This window comes from Dendropsophus ebraccatus, chromosome 14 (genome assembly GCF_027789765.1).
Source record: "Dendropsophus ebraccatus isolate aDenEbr1 chromosome 14, aDenEbr1.pat, whole genome shotgun sequence".
NCBI classification, from domain to species: domain Eukaryota; kingdom Metazoa; phylum Chordata; class Amphibia; order Anura; family Hylidae; genus Dendropsophus; species Dendropsophus ebraccatus.
In genome coordinates, this window is record NC_091467.1 from 19,993,776 (window position 1) to 20,008,527 (window position 14,752).

General features: G+C 43.9%; 1 protein-coding gene across 2 annotated transcripts in view; it reads left to right on the plus strand.

The window, feature by feature from the left end:
- Positions 1-1,472: 1,472 nt before the first annotated feature.
- The window catches only part of RIMS4 (regulating synaptic membrane exocytosis 4), a 287,428-nt gene continuing 274,148 nt past the window's right edge, over positions 1,473-14,752 (plus strand). For both annotated transcript variants that reach the window (XM_069951970.1, XM_069951971.1), the window contains exon 1: positions 1,473-1,724. In XM_069951970.1, coding sequence (XP_069808071.1) covers positions 1,622-1,724 — 103 coding nt within the window. In that variant the 5' untranslated portion in view covers positions 1,473-1,621. The remainder of the gene's footprint in view (positions 1,725-14,752) is intronic.

A 14,752-nucleotide genomic window follows, 5' to 3' on the forward strand; every position in this document is an offset into this window, starting at 1 on the left:
CACAGTTATAGCCTCAACAACCATCTCTTTTTGGAAATATTCCAAAGTGATTTTTACAATTACTTGAAAAAGGCTATGTTCACACTACGTAAATGTCCGGCCGTAGTTCGTACGCGGCCGGACATGTGCGGCTGAAACTACGGCCGAGGGAAAAATAGACATGCGGCCGGATTGCGAACATGCGGGCGAACCGCGAACATACGCCGGTAGTAGAGTTATGCTTCCCTAGCTTGTTTTGAAGCGATCTGAAACAGGTCATTTACTTGGAAATCTTCACCCAGCCCAATAAAACACACAGAACCTTTTGGATCTAAAAATCAAGTTCAATTTCGCTGAAATAAGTACTTCGTACGGGACCGCATGGAAATCCACATCCGTGAGTTGGAACAGTTCCGCCCGCAACAATGTTCTTGTTCATTTTTCACGGCGCTGTATACGATCCGGCCGTAAGCTCATACGTAGTGTGCATTGTGCGGCCAGAAATCGTATACTTCCAAGCGTACGCATCAACCTCAAAACTACTGGCGTATATTTGCATTTCGCACTACGGCCGGAAATATACGTAGTGTGAACATAGCCTTAAAATGCGCCATAACATCTTTGTTTCCCTGGTCTTTCACTCCAGAACCTGTATACGTTCTCAGTCCATCAAAGCTCGTATTCTACAGGAGGATGTGGTCCAACAACCAGCATCCCTATATATGTAGATAACTTATACGCACCAGGTTTAGAATCCATACTATACTCTACCCTATACTAAGCTGTTATCTATCTCAACTATACGTTTGATTCTTTGATTTTTGTTGTTCAGTGACAGCCGCACACCACAGGTCATCAAATCGATTTCTGCTACAAATCTGTAATTTCCTCTGGAAAAAAAAAAAATCACATCATGTGATCAATCAAGTAAAAAAAAAAAAAAAGATGACAGTGTCTGGTCAGTTCAGATTAAAGGAGACCCTCTCCGCAATGACCCTACCGAAGCATCAGGTCTCACATTAGACGCTCTGAGTTCATATATAGGAAAATGGTGACAGGTGTGTTATATTGCAATGTAATGGAGTCTTGTATGTATGTTCACATCAGCAATGACTAGACATCTCCGGAGCCACTGAGTGCAAAGATGCTTTGAATGTGCTGCCAGCCCCTTTCGCTCATCCTCAGCTCTGCTGTGCCTGAGACCAAGCCTCCCTTTATTGTTTGCCTGTACCGATTGGCCAGGATGCATCCTAATAATGACTTCATTCAGCCCCCTCCTGTCATCTCTCTGTGAATGAAGTCAACCAGCGGTCTTTGCAAGTAGAAAGAAAGCAGGAGACGGGGAACAGCTCCATAGAGCCTAGGTGCACGGGATTATTCGTATTTCATCTGCTGACTGGGACCTGGATCCTGTACCTTGAAAGGCTTGACATATTGCTTCTGTAAATGCACCATCTACAAGCGGCATCCATAGGACTGCTGTGTACAGGGGCACTTGTTGGGGTGCAGCAGGTTATAGAGGCTTTTTCTTCATATCTAGGGACCCACAAAGGCTGCCAAGACGCCTCGTGCAGTGCTCCGAGTGAAAAATGGGGCGTCCAAGCTCCCGAAGCCCCCGTCAGATCCGGGGAGCGCCCCAAGCATGTTCATGGAGAGGTCACAGAGCCGGATTAGCCTGTCTGCATCATTCGAGGCTCTGGCCATCTACTTCCCCTGCATGAACTCCTTCGATGAAGAAGATGGGGGTAAGCGTTTTAATATTGTTGGCTTTGGGGGATGTCTTCTACTTCACAAATGTCATAATATAATATGGTAAAGTCCAGTTGGATCAAAGTAAAATGTCCATTGTAATTGATAAATATGTTCATTTTTCCTTATCTTATAGGTTTATTTTATCGTATTATGAAGCCCGCCCTTGTGTCTACCTGTAGTCTAGAACCTTATAGGGCCAGTATTGTAGGTTACCATATATCATCAATTAGTATGATAAGGTATCTGCAATTGGTTACTATAAACTGGAGTGGAAGCACTTCAGTGGTTTCATCAATTGACCATGAAGTGGTGTAACCAAGACCATCCGCAAAGTCTCCAGGAGGATGGTTGTGTTGTGAATTGTAAGGAAATATTTAGGATATTAGGGTCATATTATGCATCATAAAATGAGTTAAGAGTAGTGTAACTATTTTGTTGCTATGGTCATATAAGATGCAAAGTTAGGAAGACGCTACAAGCACTAGACCTTTAGCTGACTTCTTGACCTACATTGTTAACACTCAGAAGTGCTTGCACGTTCATGTCCATTGACCATATTTCTAATAATTCTATCCCCATCTATGGGTGCAGATTTGAGACTAACTTAGTACCTTGTCTTGCATGCACCAGTTATTGGATTTAGTACCTTGTCTTGCATGCACCAGTAATTGCTCTTAGTATTTTGTCTTGTGTGGACCAGTCATTGGACTTAATACCATGTTTTATAGGTACAGGCACTGGCCCTAGTACTGTATATCTCATATGCACCAATGATTGGACTTAGTACCTTGTCTTGTATGCACCAGCGCTTGGACTTAGTGCCTCTCTTGTATGCACATAGTACCTTGTCTTGTATGCACCAGTGTTCGGACTTAGTGCCTCTCTTGTATGCACCAGTCATTGGACATAGTACCTTGTCTTGTATACACCAGTCATTGGACATAGTACCTTGTCTCGTATGCACCAGTCATTGGACATATTAGCCTGTCTCGTATGCATCAATCATTAGACTTAGTACCCTATCTCGTATGCACCAGTAATTGGACATAGTACCCTCTCTCTTATGCACCAGTCATTGGACATAGTACCCTCTTTCGTATGCACCAGTCATTGGACATAGTACCCTCTTTCGTATGCACCAGTCATTAGACTTAGTACCCTCTCTTTTATGCACCAGTCATTGGACATAGTACCCTGTCTCATATGCACCAGTCATTGGACATAGTACCCTGTCTCGTATGCACGAGTCATTGGACATAGTACCCTCTCTCGTATGCACCAGTCTTTAGACTTAGTACCCTCCATTGTATGCATCAGTCATTAGATTTAGTACCCTCTTTCATATGCACCAGTCATTAGACTTAGTACCCTCTCTTGTATGCACCAGTCATTGGACATAGTACCCTGTCTCTTATGCACCGGTGATTGAACATAGTACCCTCTCTCTCGTATGCACCAGTCTTTAGACTTAGTACCCTCCATTGTATGCATCAGTCATTAGATTTAGTACCCTCTTTCATATGCACCAGTCATTGGACATAGTACCCTGTCTCGTATGCACCGGTGATTGAACATAGTACACTCTCTCGTATGCACCAGTCTTTAGACTTAGTACCCTCTATTGTATGCATCAGTCATTAGATTTAGTACCCTCTTTCATATGCACCAGTCATTAGACTTAGTACCCTCTCTCCCGTATGCACCAGTCATAGACGAAATCAAGCTGGCACAGATACCTGAGGCCTTATGCAGTAGTTCTAATTTCCCATAATAATTACACCTATTTGGTTATTAGAAAGCCTCAACACATTGTAACTATTGCTTTCCATTTATTAAGCAGAAACATGACCAGCCATGCTTGGACATAGTGTTGTTAAATGTATAAGCCCAAATCTTCCTACATGACGATGATTCCTAGTAGTCATGTGATACCATCCAGATTTGAAATGAAATGTTATAAGGAATTACAACATATATGTATATACATACGTAAGAGTGTATAATAGTTATAGCCGTAAAGGTAATAACATGCTGTAAAGTCACGCTATGCTTGGCTAACAGCAAAAATATCCTGTCTGTTGTGCCAAAATAATTTTGGTGCTTGGCCCATCCTTACCACTATGTAATGCAGTGCTAATCCTCATGGACTGAAGAAATGCAAGGTCCGGGAATAGTGGTTGGCAACAGGTTCCAGGTAGTTGTGTTAATAAAATTTATATAGTGTTATTGTATCTAAACTTACAGGATAATCTCATTGTAAAGAATGAGATCACAGAATACATAGCGTTAACTGGTAACCAGTTAACCATGCTGTGCCCATTAAGATGCCCATGTGTTTGCAAATTGAATTAGCACCTGCACCTCGAATCCACAGATCTACAGATGTTCACTAATCGGAATGAATTCATTGTGCAGCTCAGCCAGGCATAGAGCTTCCTATATACCCTGTTTGACTGAAATGATTTACAGTATTTTCCCATTTGAAGGGCATCGGAATGAGGAGAAAGCCTAGAGAACATTTTAGGAAATTAACAAGAGCTTCAGGCATAAGGACTGTAGGCCATATTGAGAGGGAGGAGTGACAATGTGTCCATAAAATTGTGAACAGAACATATCCGGCATTTACACCGCCCTATTATTTATTCAGAGCCATTAATCGAACGCGAGGATTGGTTATATATTACCAGCTTGGCCACTGGGAATTGTATCGCCCTAAGGGCTTAGGCCTTGTATCATTACAGTCCCGGCAGACGAACCCCCGCCGCTAATTATAGGAAAACCGCTGCTAATTCTAATTACATGTGATGCCTGCACCGCTCTATATGTTACAGGGAGTCATGATCGCTGCCAGATACAGTGCACAGGGATAGGAAACCTTCCTTTGTACTCATACCATGCGACAAATGACAAATGTGTCTAAAAATTCTAGAGATATATAGAGATATGCGGAAATACATGTATATTGGCACACACACAATCCATTGCCTCACGTTGCTTTTGCTACATAATGTCTATTGGCTGTAGAATTGTATCAGCTGTAGGGTGAACATATGTCAATTACTCACAGAACGCTCCCCTGTCGAGAACAGAAAGTCTGTGCAACCGCGTGGCTGGAACACGGCACTGAGTCTCTATTGTGTGGCTCTTGCAATCTCAAGACCTTGGCCTTTATATCAGACAATTGCAAAAAAAATGTATACACTGTATGGGGAATAATGATCGACTCCGAGCCTGGGAGGGAGGCGAAGTATTCCGGGTTCTCGTGGTTCATAACGTTCACATTGTTCATAGAAACTTATTCATTTCCCTTCCTTGTCTTTATACCGCCTGGGTTATTGTTGTTAATGTTGTTTCTGGTCTTTTAATGCTATCAGCCATACAAAAATCTTATCATGTTATAATTTTCTTTTCACATATAACCTGCTGGGAACAAAAAGACGTAAAGCGTCAATGCTGCAAGAGTTCAGCAGGTTTCCGAAGCTTACTAGACATAGAGCTGCACTAAGTAGGTCATAAAGGAATGATAAATGGGTTGAACATTACAGCAACCTGATACGGTTAGTAGTAATTTGTTATAGTGTTAAAAAACTCAGGACCTATTTGGTCCCATACACATGGCTGTATAGGAGTATATAGCTTGAATGTGTCACCCTCTACAATATCTCCATATATCTTCAATGTCACACGTACACGGTTTTCAGTTAGATTCGTATGATATCGGACAAAAAAAAACCAGTTACCCATACTCTTGTTTGCTTTGTCACTTTGACTAGAGGTGAATATTACATAGAAGGGGTAGGGAACCTTGGCTCTCCAGCTGTTGCAAAACTACAACTCCCATCATGCCTGGACAGCCTTTGGCTGTCCAGGCATGATGGGAGTTGTAGTTTTGCAACAGCTGGAGAGCCAAGGTTCCATCCCCCTGTTCCATAGTATGGTCTATATAGAGGCTGCATAGATTTGGTATAGATTTCATACACATGTGCTCAGACTTTGAAGATTGAGGGGGAGATTTATCAAACATGGTGTAAAGTGAAACTGGCTCAGTTGCCCCTAGCAACCAATCAGATTCCACCTTTCATTCCTCACAGACTCTTTGGAAAATGAAAGGTGGAATCTGACTGGTTGCTAGGGGCGACTGAGCCAGTCTAACTTTAGACCATGTTTGATAAATCTCCCCCTGAGTGTTTTTTATTTCAATTGCCATGTAAAACATAGTTGCCCATAAAAAAGAAATATACTTAGTAAAGCACATGGGACCCCATGACCTGGTTACGATAGCAAATATTGTCCTCAGCCTATGTTCTATGTGAGAGTCCTGTAGAAATAATTTGACCAATTTACTATATGGATTCCATTCTGCAGTAAGGAATGACAATTATAAGGAGTAGATCAAAATAGAGAACTGCATTTAGTTCATTGAGGTGACAGAAGAGGATATTGTAGTAGTTAGTGATGTGCGATACACTGACCTACATGAAAGGTAGAAAAAGAAAACTGGGGTGGGTTACAAGCATTGGTCTTAAAGGGGATATCCGGAGAAAAGAAAAATTCTTACCTCGTCTGCTCTCCGGCACTCCACTCCCCCACTGTCCGTCTGTGCTGATAACTTCGGTTCTCCGGATATCCCATTTAATATCGGTCTCCATTATGCTGCGTTTACACGGAATGATTATCGTGCGAATTCGCACGATAACGATCGAATTCGAACGATAATCGTACGTGTAAACGCTGCGAACGATCAAACGACGAACGAGAAATCGTTCATTTTGATCTTACAACATGTTCTAAAATCGCCATTCGTGTTCGCAAAAAAATCGCAGATCGTTAAGTGTAAACAGTCGTTCGCCGATTTAACCAATGTGTGAGATAGGCTTAAGCGATCGCAAAACGAATTTCCGTATGATATATCGTACCGTCTAAACGCTGATCGTTATGAAAAAAAACCGTTACTCCGACATCGTTAATCGTACGATCGGGCCAATTATCGTTTTGTGTAAACGCAGCATTAGAGGGACTAATGCTGGCCAGGCACATGCCACAGCTGTCAGCTGAACGCACGTTTGGCCGCAAGCTATTTGTACTGTTGTCCTCATACAGTGGCACATTTGGCTTGGTTTCTGATTGGGGATAAGGAGAAACATGCACATATACACGTTTAATTTATATGGCAGACTTCAGGTCTCCATCAACTTTATATTTACATTGGCTGAACCCACTACTCACCCGAGACTACACCGTCAGGTGATCTTGGTGGAGATGGAGGGTTGTACTGTACTCGATGGAATTTTTCCACCTGACTCCTTTGGTTTCAGAGAGATAAGCCACTGCCAGAGCTGTAATAGGGCCCTATTACACGGAATGATACTCGGCCGAATCGGCCCTAACCGACCGATTATCGCTCCGTTTAATAAACACAATGATCAGCCAATGACAAGGAATATCGGCTGCTCGTTGATATAGGTTTGGACCTATAATTGTAAGGCGTTGACCGCGCATTGCTACGTGTAATAGCGGTGCGCGGCCGGCGGCTGACGATTTCCAAACTGTATACATTACCTATCCATGCTGCAGGGCTCCTTTTGCGCTCTGCTTCTCCCCAGGTTCCATGCGCTGCAGCTTCAGAGCAGCCTGTCTGAACTGACAGGCTGCTCAGCCAATCACAGATCGGGACCGCCGCGGTTAGTGATTGGCTGACCGGCCTGTCAGCTGAGACAACTAGCTCTGAAGCTGCAGCGTGCAGGACCCGGGGAGAAGCAGAGCGCAAGAGGAGCCCTGCAGCATGGATAGGTAATGTATACAAATTAAGCAAGAGCTGCAAGGACATCGGTAACGATGTCCATGCAGCCCTTGTTAAACGATTATCGGGCCGTGTAATAGGCCCAGTAAACGAGCGCCGATCTAGCAGTTCAATTCCTCTATGCCTGATTTATGCCTGATCTGTTTTATTTTTCTCCAAACATCATGTATTTAAGGAGAGTCAGGAGACAGCCATATACTTTATCCAGCCAGTCCTACCAAAATCCATGAGTTTGGCTGACTTTATCTAAAGTGTTTGGGGACTTAGGTACTCACATGGTTACTACCATAGGATAGGGGCATCTGTGAAAACTGATCATGGTTAAATCTATATAAAGTGTGTAAATTCTACCAGGTTACTATTCTTTATGGTTTTTATTCTGTATTAGACAAACATTGACTATAGTACTGATGTTGTATGCTTTACTGATATACAAACATAAAGCAAGAATAAAACGGTACTTCCAATTATCAGCCCTATCCCAGAAATCCAAAGGACCACATATCGTCAAAAGTAACAAAGATTTTTTTTTTGATAGCACAAAGTTTACGTGTTTCAGGAGTAAAACTCTCCCTTCTTCAGAACAAGTGCACCTGAGGAAGGGAGAGTTTTACTCCTGAAACACGTAAACTTTGTGCTATTTTGGTTGCTGTCACTAAGCTCAGTGTGGCGTCTGACAGCGAGGCACCTGACTGCAGCAGAAGCTCTCCCCCTATTGCTTATAAAGTGATGGCATACCTCTAGGTTTAGAACTCCTTTAGAGTTTCTACCCTACACAGCAGCACTGTAGCTATCTGCTATACAGGGAACAAGGGAATAAGTATGGCTACAGTCTAAGGGCTCAATCAGCACCCTTTATTCCTATGGTCGGATGGTGAGGGTCCCATAAAGGCAAATCCTAGAGCTATGCTATGACTATGGTAAACCTGCTTTAACCAAAATATTAAATGCTTGTTCACATAGTCAAGTGGAGCGAGGTTACTTGCTGTGAGCAATCCTAATGCAGCAGACGTCAGGATCATTGATTCTTGTGACAGAATGAAAAATACAATTACATTTCACCATATACATTGTTTATGTCAATAAAATATATCTTCTCGACAGCTAATCATGTTTTCTAGACGTGACGTTCAGACTGTAGGACATGTATACATATAAATTACTATGTGTTTTTAGATTTAGGGCTTTTTCAGTTAGACTAGGTTTGCACTGCATTTTTGCTGTCAATTTAAAGGGGAATATGTCACTAGGTTTATGCTGACCTTAGTGACAGAGATGCTAAACAGATCGGTGTATTACTTACATCATTCTGTTCAACCATTCTCCTAATATGCAGGAGAATAGGATTCTTGACAAACCCCTCCCCCCACCCTCCCGTTGCTGATTGACAGTTGACTGCTTATACACAGCATGGATAGATAACTGCCAATCAGCAGCTGGTGGGTGGAGTTTTCTGCTTCTCATGAATATCAAGGATTACTGGGCTCATGCACATAATGGAAAGGAATACTCATTGTCCATGTTATTCAGGAGGATATGTCTGAATCAGCTGCATAGAACAATGTAAGTTATACATTCTTCTGTTCAGCTTTTCTGTCACTAGTTTACGCTACCCTGAGAGAGGACACCATAACCCTACTGACAGAGTCTATTTAAAGTATACGTTTTATGGGAAAAAATAGAGGCAAAAATGGATGCAGTTGTACGACATTCGTCAGGATCCGTTTTCCATTATAAAAAAAATACGAATTGAAACGAATGTTTTGGGTTTTTTTGTTTGATTTTTTATTTTAGTGTGGTTGACCAATTTTTTTTTTTTTTCCCTGTACATTAATTAAAACATTCAAAAACAGATACAGTGAAACGGATGCAGAAATGCAGTGTGAACCTAGCTTTATATGATGAGAATAATAATAGAAGGCAACGATCAGCCAACATGTACGATGTTGGCTGATTGTTGCAGTCGTTTGTTTTTAAACATGTTGAAAGACAAACGACTGTGATAGCAGCGATCTGCTGCCATCGCTCCTTGGAATAAGAGTGGCGGCAGCAGACTGCTGCTATCTTCTATGGGCTGTTTGGACGATCTACTGATCACCCGAGCAGGCACCAACCCTCCCCCCCTGACAGCTCCCCGCGGCCCCCCTGTACTCACCCGCTCGCTGACGCCGCTTTAGTATAGGGGTGCACAAAATCAAACTGGCGTATATCTTTGACCATGAGAGCAATCTACACAACAAGGACAAAACTGGAGAAAGTAGAAAGGGAGGTGAATGGAGAATGCAGCAAGATGCTTGTGTATGCTGGTGGGTGACCGGGGGACAAAGACAGCTCGGCAAAATGGGTGACTATGCATCTTCCTGTCTTCATTTACAATTCACAGATAAGTAGAAAATAACACGTTTTCATGGGAGCCGCTATCAGATCTCACGTTCAATGAGGACCTGGTCAGGTATAACAGGGAACAATTGTTATATGGCCGCAGCATTGTGAAATCACATTCTCTTCTTTATATCTTTTGATTGTTGACATTGAGAAACGTCGATGTTTATCTGAAGGGAAGGAGCAGCGGCCAAAGAGCTAAACACGTTCAGTGATTTACTAGTGTTGTGCCTGGCACTAAGGTGAGCACAAAGTAAGGGGGTCATCATCTGGGTTGTATGCTTGTAAGATTATGTGTGCGCTAAATTTACTGTTTGGTAAATTTTACATGGTGAATATAGAACACAACACCGAACCCAGAGTCCTCGAACGCGGAAGCATCACACAGCGGGGGGCAGAGCTGCATGATACCGGGGGGCGACATGAAAGCCAGGAAGGCGCCTGGTATTTTCTTACTTACCCATTCCCCAGGCACCTATCTAACATACGTCCAGCCCTGATTGACTCCTATAATTTAACCCCTTAACGACATCGGGCGTAAGTATACGCCCCCGCAGGGTGGGCTTTAACGCAAACGGGCGTATACTTACGCCCGATGTTTCCCCGATCGCTGTGTGTTCACACACAGCGGTCGGGGAAGATGGCCTGCTATAATGTATAGCAGGCCATCTCTGCTCATCGGCACGGGGGGTGATTAACCCCTCCCGTGCCGACGATCGCTGCTATATGCTGATCTATACAGATCAGCATATAGCAGCTGAAAACAGCTTTCCGGGTCATCAGTGACCCGGTGACCCGGAAAGCAATGGCGATTGGTGCTGTCCGATACAGCACCAATCGCCATTAGTGTCCCCACCAAAGATGGCGCCGATGCCACCCCCAGGATCGCCTTCGCCATTCCGCAGTGTGCACATACCCTTAGAGTGTATGAAGGAAGGGACACCTGAATCCAGCCCCCAGATGCCCCCCCCCCCCCCCCATCCTCCGAGTTAGTGGGGAGATCGTTCGGGAACTGATCTTCCCACTGCTGGATAAAGGTTACCACCTGTACGGGGATAACTTTTATACCAGCACCCCCTCTTCCGGTCCCTCGCTGCCTGAGCTACTGTAGCTTGCGGCACGATCCGTAAATATCAGAAGTAGTAATAAAGCCCTAATATTTAGCAGCCATGGAGCGGACCCAGCGCTTCTTGATATGAAGGACCCTGTATGGCACCAAGACAACATTTTCCAGGTGACGTCCCCCACACTGGAGATCGGGAGACCCCAGAAGAAGTGCAGAGTGTGGTGTAACAGGGGGATCAGGAAGGACACCATTTTCCAGTGTGACGCCTGTCCTGATCACCCCGGCCTCTGCATACTGGATCGCTTCAAGGCATACCACACGTCACTGGGGTTCTACATTATCTAAATTCTGTCCCTTATTCCTATTTCAGGGGTCACATTGATCCAGCGATTATTCTGATCGCCATTATGGAGTGAGGAAGGAAGTTTTCCCAGTGATGAGGCATCTGTCGTCTGCCTCACGAGGGGTTTTTGCCTTCCTCTGGATCAACACAGGTTGAATTTGATGGACACCTGTCATTTTCAACCTTATAAACTAATAATTGGCCTAATACCCCCAAATAAATTAATAATTGTCCCTTTTCCCCAGCTAAATAGGTATGGCCGCCATTCCCATTAGAGGATGCCATGATGCAATTACAAAGCCTCTGTGCGGCCAGGACAGTAGAAACCCCCCACAAGTGACCCCATTCTGGAAACTACACCCCATAAGGAATCTAATGAGGGGGGCAGTGGGGATATGGCCCCCTGGTGACGGCCACATTTGGGCTGTGAAAATGAAAAAATTGTATTTTTTATTTTCATGGCACATGTTCCACTTATGTGCCCGTCACCAGTGGGGTCCATATGCTCACTGTACCCCTTTTTGGATTCCTTATGGGGTGTAGTTTCCAGAATGGGGTCACTTGTGGGGGGTTTCTACTGTCCTGGCAGCACAGGAGCTTTGTAATTGCGACATGGCCTCCATCCTCCATTCCAGCCTCTAAATGGCGCTCTGTCCCTTTGGTGGCTTGCCCTGTGCCCATATGGCACATTATATCCACATGTGGGGTATTTTCGTACTCAGGGGAAATTACCCTACACGTTTTGTGTTCACTTTCTTTTTTAACCCCTTGTGGAAAAGGAAAAAATCAAGGCTAGACCAACATTTAGTGTAAAAAATGTTACATTTTTACACTAAATCATTGATCTTGTCTTGATTTTTTCATTTTCACAAGGGGTTAAAAGATAAAAAAAAACACTAAATGTGTAGAGCAATTTCCCCTGAGTACGGAAATACCCCACATGTGGACATAAAGCGCCATGCGGTTGCAGGGTAAGCCTCCAAAGGGAGGAAGCGCCATTTGGCTTTTTGAGGCTGGATTTGGCTGGAATGGATTTCGAGGGGCCATGTTGCATTTAAAAGGCCCCTGTGTTGCCAAGACAGTTGAACCCCCCCACAAGTGACCCCATTATGGAAACTACACCCCTCAGGGAATGTAACAAGGGGTGTAGTGAGCATATGGACCCCACTGGTGACGGGCACAAATGTGGAACAATATGGCGTGAAAATGAAATATTACATTTTTTACACTATAATGTTGGTTTAGCCTTGAATTTATCATTTTCACAAGGGGTTAAAAGAGAAAAAAAACACACAAAATGTGTAGAGCAATTTCCCCCTGAGTCCGTAAATACCCCACATGTGGACATAAAGCGCCATGTGGGCGCAGGGCAAGCCTCCGAAGGGAAAGAGCGCCATTTGGATTTTGCAGGCTGGATGTGGCCAGAATGGATGATGAACGCCATGTCTCATTTACAGAGCCCTTGTGCTGCCAACACACTGGAAACCCCCCACAAGTGACCCCATTCTGGAAACTGCACCCCTCAAGGAATCTAACAAGGGGTGCAGTGAGGATATGGACCCCTTGATGACTGCCACATTTGTGCCGTGAAAGTGAAAAAATTAAATTTTTCCCTTTCACGTCACATTGTTCCACATTTGTGCCCGTCACCAGTGGGGTCCATATGCTCACTGCACCCCTTGTTAGATTCCTTGAGGGGTGTAGTTTCCAGAATGGGGTCACTTGTGGGGGGTTTCCAGTGTCTTGGCAGCACGAGGGCTCTGTAAATGCGACGTGGCCCTTGAAATCCATTCCAGTAAAATCCAGCTTGCAAAGGCCAATTGGCGCTCCTTCTCTTTGGAGGCTCGTCCTGCGCCCGCTTGCCACTTTATGTCCACATGTGGGGTATTTCTGTACTCGGGAGAAACTGCGCTACATGTTTGGTGTTTTTGTTTTTTCTTTTATCCCCTTGTAAAAATGAAAAATGAAGGCTAGAACAACATTTTAGTGTAAAAAATAGAATTTTTCCTTTTTTACACCACATTGTTCTGAAAATCTGCGAAACACCTGTGGGGTCCAGATGCTCACCGCACCCCTTGTTACATTCCTTGAGGGGTGTAGTTTTCTAAATGGTGTCACTTTAGGGGTGTTTTTTAGGTTTTGGCACCCCAGAGCCTCTGCCAACCTGAAGTGGTACGGTCAAAAATGACCAAATATAATGGAGCCATTGAAATTCACTGGGCGCTCCCTTATATCTGAGGCTTGTGGTTGCGTCAAATAGCACAATAGGGCCACATATGGGGTATTTCTATAAACTGCAGAAACGGGGCAATAAATATTGGGGTGCATTTCTCTGCTAATAGGTTTATCATTATGAAAGATATTGGATTACAATAAAATCTCTGCACAGAAAATAAAAATTTTCAAATTTCTTACACACTTCGCTTTTATTTCTGTGACTCCCCTAAAGGGTTAAATAACTTTCTGGATGTTTGCAGAGTTTAGGGGGTGCAGTTTCTGAAATGGGGTGCTTTGTGAGGCTTTCTAACATACAGGCCCCTCAAATACACTTTGGACCTGAACAGGTCCCTACAAATATCTGATTTTGAAATTTTACAGAAAATTTGGAAAATTGCTGCTAATGTTTTAAGCTTCCTATTGTCTAAAAAAAATGAAATATAGTTTAATAAATGCCGCCAACATAAAGTAGACATGTTGCTAATGCTATTTAATATATAATTTATGTGGCATAACCATTTTCTGTATAAGCAGAAAGGTTTCAAAGTTTGAAAAATGCATTTTTTTACAATTTTTCACGTTATTTTGGTGTTTTTCATAAAGATTCGTTATGAGTATCGACTCCATTTTACCAGAAAAGTACAATATGTCACGAGAAAACACAATCTCAGAATCGTCCGGATAGGTAAAAGCATGCCGAAGTTATTAATGAATAAAGTGACACTGGTCATATTCATAAAATTTGTCTCTGTCCTTAAAGGGAACCATTCACCCCGTGGCCCCCGTCAGAAACTGACATACAGTGACATAAAGGTCAATATACTTACCACATCGCTCCCGATCCCGTCCCGAAGCCCGTTGTTGACACGGAGAAATCGACGATTCTTGTTCTCGCGCCGCCGGGTCCGAAGTCCAGCCCTCTCCCCGCCTCCGACACTTGATTGACGCCGGGTCCTCTTCCTCCTCGTCTTCTTTCTTCTCGCCGGATCCTGCGCAGGCGCCGTGACAGTCGTTTTCGGCGCATGCGCAGTTCACAATTGAAGCCGCTCCGCAGCTTCACTGTTTACTGCGCGTGCGCCGATTGGCTCGAACACGTTTCCTGTTTACCGCGCAGAAGAGGTGACGAGACCATCGCAGCGGCGCCTGCGCGGGAGTTCGGCAGAAGACTGAAGACTGAAGACGTCAATCAAGTTCCAGGAGGCGTGGATGGGCG